The sequence below is a fragment of the Canis lupus genome, chromosome 8, assembly GCF_048164855.1.
Source record: "Canis lupus baileyi chromosome 8, mCanLup2.hap1, whole genome shotgun sequence".
Lineage (NCBI taxonomy): Eukaryota > Metazoa > Chordata > Mammalia > Carnivora > Canidae > Canis > Canis lupus.
Window position 1 is genome coordinate 62252864 of NC_132845.1, and position 8153 is coordinate 62261016.

The 8153-nt window shown below is 59.7% G+C and overlaps 1 protein-coding gene across 3 annotated transcripts; it reads right to left on the reverse strand.

The window, feature by feature from the left end:
• Positions 1–3213: 3213 nt before the first annotated feature.
• On the reverse strand, positions 3214–4774 carry PSMG3 (proteasome assembly chaperone 3). Of its 3 annotated transcripts, none has more exons than XM_072836715.1 (3): positions 4658–4774; positions 4176–4421; positions 3214–3690 (listed from the first exon to the last, which is right to left on the reverse strand). In XM_072836715.1, exons 2-3 carry the CDS (start codon positions 4389–4391, stop codon positions 3538–3540), a joined length of 369 nt encoding a protein of 122 aa, XP_072692816.1. In that variant the 5' UTR covers positions 4392–4421; positions 4658–4774; the 3' UTR covers positions 3214–3537. The 3 variants fall into 3 exon arrangements, with proteins under 3 accessions (XP_072692816.1, XP_072692817.1, XP_072692818.1); XM_072836716.1 differs by having other exon boundaries at positions 4636–4675; XM_072836717.1 differs by lacking the exon at positions 4658–4774 and adding an exon at positions 4525–4549.
• Positions 4775–8153: the final 3379 nt, after the last annotated feature.

The window sequence follows — 8153 nt, forward strand, 5'->3', positions numbered from 1 at the left end:
GGTTTGGGCCCCTGGCCAGCACGGGGTGGGGGGTGCTGTGGCCTGAATCCCGCTGGCTCCCCCTGCAGGGCCCTGAGCCTTGGTATTCCTGTCTGTGAAGTGGGTTCAGGGGTCCTCATGCTCCTGGGTGGTGTGTGGGTTGAAGGAAGGTAGGAAATGGAGCTTGGTGAGTGCAGAGTGGGCACGTCCCGAGTGCTGGTGCGGGCCGGTGACAGCCTGCGTGAGGGCCACTGCTTCTGGATGACTGTTTCTCAGACCCCCTCCCTTTCTGCCAGTATCTCTCCCCCACCTTCCTCCCTGCCTGGAGTGGCCCAGGCGTGGGGGGTGGGCTGCAGGGTCCTCCCCCTCCAGGCCTGCCTGCCTTCCCCAGAGATGGGGTCCTGGCCCTGAGCAGCCTCCTCCAGAGACGCACAGCCTCTGAGAAGACGGTCAGTCGCCAGCGGCTCCCGCCATCGCTCTTCCATTGGGCATCCTAGTCCCTCGTCCACGTCCCGAGTCCTGATTGAGTTTCACTCCAAGGTGCTAAGGCGCCTGCGCTCCGCTGGTCCTGTGTGCAGCTTAGTCCAGTTCATTGTACCCGGTTTGGGAGGACTGGGGGCTCTGTCAAAGCCCCACTGAGCTCCTTGGGGATTGCCCAAGCGGCCGCCCTCCCTGGCTTCTCGGGCTCGCCCTCGGCTCTGAGCCCTGTCCCCACGGCCACTGAGGGAAAGGGAGGGCGTGCGAGGGAGGGGGCCCTCGGCTTGCAGCTGGGTGGAGAACCGTGCAGGGCAGGTGGCACCGTGGTCAGACGGTGTGGCCTTGACGGAGCAGCCCCTCCAGCAGTCCAGGCTGCGGGCTGATAGCCCCCGTCCCCTGCTTTCACCGGCTGCGAATCGCTGGAAGGCGTGATCACAGTTTGGTCGTTGGGTAAGCGCCGGTCCGTGTAAAGGGGTAGCCGCCTCTTGAGGGGCCCACCCGCCTGTGGGGCCTGCGGGCCTCACGACGGCTCTTCCTGAATCCCCGCTGGGGCGCGGAGCGCCTCTCCGCCCACCCCCGCCTGGGTGTGTAAGGCAGGACAGTACCAGGCCCTGGCGTAGGTGACAGGAGCATGGACGTCGGGCCGTGATTCCTACCAGCCAGCAGACGGCTCCTGGCAGCTGCGGAGAAGGCGGCGGGGACCCTGTTCCCCGTCCACGCCACTTCTGCAGCCCCCCGCCCGGCAGGCCGCTGTGGGTCGGGCAGCCGCCGCCCCGGTTCTCCGAGCCCCATGGAGCCGGGGTCTTTCACGGCCCTCCTGCCTCTTCTGCAGGGCGGCCGCAAGGGGTGGGAGTGTTGCACCTTCGTGCAGTCAGGCCATGAGTGGGTGGCAGTGAGGGGCCCTGTGGCCAGCTCAGGTCCCAGCGCCCCCGCCCCGTGACACTGCCTCGGTATCCCCCTCTGGCACACATGGATGACCAGCGGAGCGATCTCCCCCGCCTGAGTGAGGACTGCTAGCATGTGTATGACCCGGGCTGTCCGCAGAGCCTGGTCACCGTGATAGGCAGCTGTGCTCGTCCCACAACAGCAAAGTCTGCAAATCTGAACCCGGACTCAGACGGGGACCCTGCCCGTGCCTCAGGCCCCCTGCTTGTTAAATGGGAGAAGTGGTAATTCCACGGCACAAACATCTAATCTTTAGATGACAAGCGTTGAGTAAGTACTCTCTCAAGTATTAATCTGAGGATACGGCGCCTCTGCCTCTGGGGTGGGGGCGCTGCTTCTCCAGCAGGCGGCTCCTCCCCTCCCGCCGAGGTCTTGCTGGCCTGCCTCCCAGCGGTCTCCCCATTCCAGCCCTGACCTTACTCCCCACCCGTCCTGACAGCCCAATCCCTGGGGGTCCTCGTGGGTGCGGTTCTCCCTTCACTTCCTTGGTCGGCTCTGGTGTCCTTGGAACTTGTGCTGGTCCTGGTCCCCTGAGAGGTCCACCAAGTGGGGCTCAGGGTGCAGGACTTTACTGAAGGAACGCCAGGGTGAATGCAGGTGGGGTGGGACCAGCCAGGCTGAGAATGTGTCTGCCTGAGGGGTCAGGCGGTGGATGGGAACCACTGGCTGGGATGGTGTGGCAAAGCTGGCCACAAAGGAGTCCTGTGCCTCTGGGGGATGGGCCTCAGTTTCCCTTGGCATCTCCAAAGCATGCAGGTCCAGCAGGGGCAGCCTGGTCACTCAAGCTCCCTGCAGCAGCAGTGGTGGCAGCACAAGGTACATTCCTCTCTCCTGTGTTGGCACATCCTTCAGGAAGTCTGTCAGGATTCCCAAGCACAACTACCTGGTCACCATCAGCCAGTCTGTGGCTTGGGTGGGACAGGGCTGACAGTGACCCTGCACAGGCAGTGTCTGAAGGAATGAGCCCTTGAAGAGTTCCCCTCTGTCCTACCTTCAGCAAGCTCACACCCACCTCCAAACTGGACCAGAGGCTTGAATTATTTTTGTTGCCAGCTGGAGAGCAGTTTCTAGTCAAGAACCTGTCTCAGGAGCCGTCGGTTCTAAGGGAAACTGAATAAAAACTCCTCCTGATCTCATGAGGACATGGACGCCACCCAAGGTATTTCTTCACACAGATGGTTTTTTTTTCTAAGATTTTATTTTTTAAGTCCTCTCTGTGCCCACTGTGGGGCCTGAACTCACAAGTCTCAAATCAAGAATCGCATGCTCCACTGAGCCGGCCAGGCACCCCTTTATACAAATCTCTAAAAAAAAAAAAAAAAAAAAAAAAATTCCCCATTCCCAGGGAAGGCTACTCTCAGAGCACAGGGACCCCAGCTGGTCCCTGCTTCCCAGACCCCATGCCCACATTGTCTCTGATCTTCTGTGGGGTGGACTCGATAGCACACTTAACCTCCCAGTTTCTGGTGTGGCTGGTGATGCTCCACTGTGGCTACACGGAGATGAAGATGTGCCCGGGGGGCGGGGGAGGTTCCCAACGGTTGTCTGCCAGAGGCCTGAGCAGGCACAGGCTGCCTTGGGGTAGACATGCCTCACAGGAACTGTCAAGCAGCAAGATGGTAAGAAATGTGTTCGGAGTGGAAGTTAACGGCTGTCTGGCAACCCAAACACGCTCAGGGATGTCAGAGGAGGAGCGAGAGATGTGTACAGAGTGTGTGAACCATGTAAGGCTTTCTCCCACCTACGGTGCACCCAACGGAACCCACACTGTGGGACAGAAGCTTCTCAGCACTGTTAGGAGGGATGGTGAAGTATTTGGGGACAGGTGTTTATTCTTAACATCAAACATTTCCTCCAACGACGGATACTGCTCATGGAGTGCCGGGATTCACACCTGAGGACTCATCTTCCAATTCTCAAATACATGCAAGTATCTGGACCCTGGTAAGAACCACCACAACCCCGGCAGACACTCTCCGCAGCTCTCCTCCATCCGTGGATACGTCAGCGCCCCTGAGATGTGTGTATCTCCGCTGGCTTCTAGGGCTAGAGCCAGACAGCTCCTCCTCCTGCCTGAGCCGCAGACGGTCTCCAAGAGGACAGGGCGTCCAGTCTCTGCGGCTGCTGGCTCTGGGGTCACCAGACCTGGCACGCCTGGATCACCTCCTTCACAGCCTTCAGCCCCTCTGCGTTCCTGTCCTTCATGGCCAGGGCCAGCAGGACCGCTCTGTTTCCAGCTTCCTGAGACACGAAGGTCACCAGGTTTTTCGCAAAGACGTGCGTGAGAGGCTGGAGAAGGGAAGGAGAGAAACCACTTTAACGGAGACAAATCCGGTTTTCCTTAGCGCCTTCGTGGAGGATTCCCCGACTGCCTTCCTGCACCCCAATAACCACCTACCCCTCCCTGTAAGTTCAAGGCAACAGCGGTTCAGAGTTCAACCGGACTCCAGAGCTCGGATCCTGAACACCACGCTGAAGAGGCGCTGTTACACTAGCCTTCCTGCTGCGTCCTGATCCTGGGTGTCTCCTGGCTGTCTGCGACCCAGAAGGATCTGCGGAGGCTGGGCGGGGGTCCATCACGTCCCAAGGGCATCTATTCAGAGCTCGGGCTCCAAGCTACCCCACGAGGGTCAAACCCTACGAAATCCATCCGCCCACCTGCCTGCTGGACAAAACCTGCTGGGCTGGGAAACGCGGCGGAGGGCAGGCAGGTGCCCCCACTGCTGCTGAGGTGGCTGCCTGGGGGGGGGGGGGGGGGCGTCCACCCACTCTACCTCATCCTGCCCCAGAAGCACTCTGGTGGTGAGCACGGGCTTCCCGACGTCACTGGCAACGGCGCTGGGTTCCAGGGAGACCAGGGTGCCCATCTTCCCGAACTGGGTCACCACCACCAGGATGTGGCTGCTGAAGGCGGTGCACACCACCTGCGTGGGGACGCCGCACACCACCTCCGTCCTCTGCTTGGATGTCAGCAGGGGCCTGCCGTCCATGGCCGGGTCTCTTCAACCGCACTGTTACGGCTAAGAAGAGAAAAGGAGTCGATCAGGCCGCGTCGGACGCGCCCCGGGTCTGCCCCGCCGGCACTGAACGGAAGCGTCCGCACGCCCAGGCTCCGGCGGGCACCTCGGGAGCCGCTCCCGGCGGCAGGGGTCGGCGGCGGGGTCCCGGTCCCCGCGCCCCGGGCTCCCGCCCTCCTGCCCCCGCTCCCGCGGCCGCTCCGGGTCCCGCTCCCACCCGCCATGCCGCCCGCGCTCACCGCGCCGCGCCCGGAAGTGACGCCTTTGGGCGACGCGGGCCCGCCTCCGCCCTGCACCCCTCCCCCGCCGGAAGTGCGGCTGTGGGCTTCCGGTCCCGGCAGGGCCTCCTGGGCCCTCAGCGGCGGGGTTCCGCGCTCGCGGGAGGGTCGGGCGTTCGGGCCGCGGGCTGCAGCCTCCAGCTCCGGGCCGCGGCCTCGGTCTCCGGCTGCTCCCCGGGGCGTCCTCGGCGGTCCTGGCGGGAGCCCTGCTTCCCTGCCTGTGGGTTCCCTCCCCGCCGTGCCGCCGTCGCCCCCGGACAGCGGGCCACGGGGCCGGGTGCGGCCGGAGGGAGGACCCCGGAGCGGGGCCGCGGGGCGTCCTGCTGACCCGCCGGGGCGGGGGGGGGGCGCGGCCGAGGCCACTGGGAGGTCGGGGCTGCGGCGGGCGCGGGGCGGGCGCGGGGCGAGCCCTCGGCCCCCTGCCCGGGTCCCCAGCTCTCCAGGAATCCATCTGGGCCACATCCATCAGACTATCAGGCCCGTGGTGGGTGCCAGGCATTGTGCGAAGTGCTGTTGGCAGTGGCTCCTGCAGTCTCAGACCCGTGGGTAGCAGCATCCTTGCCCGCCCCCACCCCCACCCCATGCTGGCTGCTCGGGCTCTTGAGAGCTTGCCCGAGGTCGGCAGGCGGGTGAGGGCTGGATGTGGGCTGCAGATGCTCGCCCTTGATTACTGGGCTCCGGGCTCTGGCACCCAGGTCCCCGGGGACAGGCGGGGGTGCGGTGGGGGTGGTGACCAGCATGGCCCCTGCAGCAGATGACTTCTGCTCCCTCCTGGGCCCTGAGAGCCCCTCCACCGGCTCATCCTCTCTCCAAGCTGGAAGTGTTGCTGGCGAGGTGGGGAGTCTGCGCTGAGCCTGCAGATGCCCCCTTAGGGGAGTCACGGCCTTGAGAACCCCGTACTGGAGACCCTGCCCCTTGCCTGCTCTGCCCGCCCCACCGAGCCCCTTAGGAAGCCTTGGCCTCGCCAATCTTTGCTCCATTTTCTCCTGATTTAATGATTCCTTAGTCCGCGCCAAGTCTCATGAAGCATGCACCCTCCAAAATGATGTCTGGCGGCCTAAAATAGAAGGCATGTACACAGAACATCAAAATAGAAATAAAAATCAAAAGGAAACCTGTTTTTGAGCTTTCTTGCAGTGGACTTCACAGAGAGAAAGATTATGACTTTCACAGTTTTGATACTCCAGAAGAAAGAAGGGTTTCACTTTCTGAGGAGAGTGTATTTGTTGGGTCTAAATTTAAACCCACCTCCACCCACATCCACCCAAAAGCGAATTGCCAGTGCCTTGCTTGCCTTGCTTTGAGACGGGAAACCTTCCAAAGGTTCATTCACTGCGATTCACCTACCCATGCATTCTCTCCACCTAGACAAATAGATACAAATTGGACACACACACCCCTAAAAATACCTCCACTCTGAAATAAAGTTCTCATTTTTGCAAAGGATGTGGAAGTGACGCGGCTGACATGTAGGTGACACTGTTAAGCAAATCTCTAAGTGCTTGTCCGTTGGCTGTCTTTGGTCTAGATCTTGGGCAGAGACTGCGTATGAAGGGAGGTGGGAAGTCCAGGGAGGAGCTTCCTGCCACCCAAGTGGTCGTATGGGGAGAGTGCCATGCTCATTGCCTACTGTTGACTGTTCTCCAGCGCAAGGTGATCATAAATCTCTTGAATTTGCCCTACATTCAGGGAATTGGGGGTTGCGAATACCCTTGTACGTTAATTTGGAGAACCAACAAAGAATCCAACGTTGATTTGGCAGGGCCATAATTTTTTCAACGAATCGCACCACTGTGGTTTTCCCAGCTCGGTAACCAGGAGGACGGGTTTGCCACTCCATGCAAGGGCACCATCAATTTTCCCGAATTGATGGTGATCCTTTGATAGGCACGTCTGTCCTCGTCATCCTCTCACCAGACTGCCTGTTGCCTGCGTGTCTGGCACCGCCGGGCCCTCCCCAAGCTTGCCGACAGCTTCGGCCACCAGAACACCCCCCAGAATTAACAACCTTCACAGGCTTTCCGAAATCTTGCACCTTTCATGAGATTTACAACTCACTTTGCGATTGATTTGCGCCGTACACCCACAGCCTCATGGCACGGGGCCAGGACTTCCACGGTCCTGCGTGTGTGTGAGAGAGAGTGGGGGAGAAGGAGGGGCATTTAAGGGGAGCCCGATTTCCTAAACGGTTGATGCCTTAGGGAAACCTTTGGTGTCCAGATGACTCTACTGCCCTCTGCAAGCTCATGCTGCCAGCACCCAGGTACCGGAAACGTCAGCGCTAGGGACCTAGAAGTGGAAGCAGTAGGACGTCAGGCTCCAGAATCTACCTCCATGGCCCTTACTAATTGTGCTGTTGGGAAGCTTTCCCTGTTGGCCTCAGCTTCTCTTAAAAATAGAGTACGCTTGTGCCGGCCTCCCAGGAGTGAGCAGGGGTCCATGCACCCCGACTCCCCGGAGTTTTATGAAGTTAGCTATATGACTTTATGTATTTCCATAACTTACTCCTACATTTACATATTATTGATTACCTTTATCATTAACCGCCATCCTCATGTGAGTAAAATCCTGCTGTCCTATGCCAGATGAGGAACGGCCTGAACACCAGTCCATCTTGGGGACTCAGAGGCCCCTGACCTCCGTGGCCAGCCTGCAAGCTCCAGGCCGCTCGGGAGGCTCTTCGAGCTGCTGCCCTAGGGTCTGCCTGGGTGAGGATCTCAGAGACACAGCATTCCCTCCAGGTTTCGGTGAGATGTTGTAATAGGTGGAGCTGTGTTATTTGTAGAAACACTTGTCCCTCTCACATGTCCCGGCCAGTCTCCTAAGAGGACCCAGGTACGCAGAGAGCTGGAGATCGCATTTGTGATGAGGGCCTGAGACACGGCATCAGATAAGCAATTTTGTCCTATTTAGACAGTGAGATACTTAGGACTGGATGACAGGAGGTGTGTCCGCCTCCTTAGGGTTCTTCTAGGCATTGGTGACACACACCGTGTGAAACCGTCCTTTGCCTCGAAGGAGAAGAGATGGGCTCACTGGACAGCTGAGAAGTCCTGAACACTCTGGTGAGTCTTCTCCATCTCTCGCCTCTGAGATCGCTGTCCTGCCTTCCCGTAAAATCACCAGCTGCTGGGTCTATCACTTTGCTTCCCAGGATCCCCTGGGGAAAGTCCAGGATGATCTCCCTAGACCAGCCTGGTCGCCTGCCTGTCCTCAAACCAATCACTACTTGAAAACTAGTTCATGTAAAGCCAGCTGCCCCTGCACTTGCAAGTTAGCAAGCACTGGTTAGTGATATACATGTGTCAAAGACGAAATCATAATGGAAATGAGGAAATACCCAGCATGTCCCGCCTGCCTTTCCACAGATTTGCCCATTTGGACATTGCCAGCAACAGGGACTCCTACACCACGTGGCCTTCCATGACTGGCTCCTTCTGCTCCACATCGTTTTGAC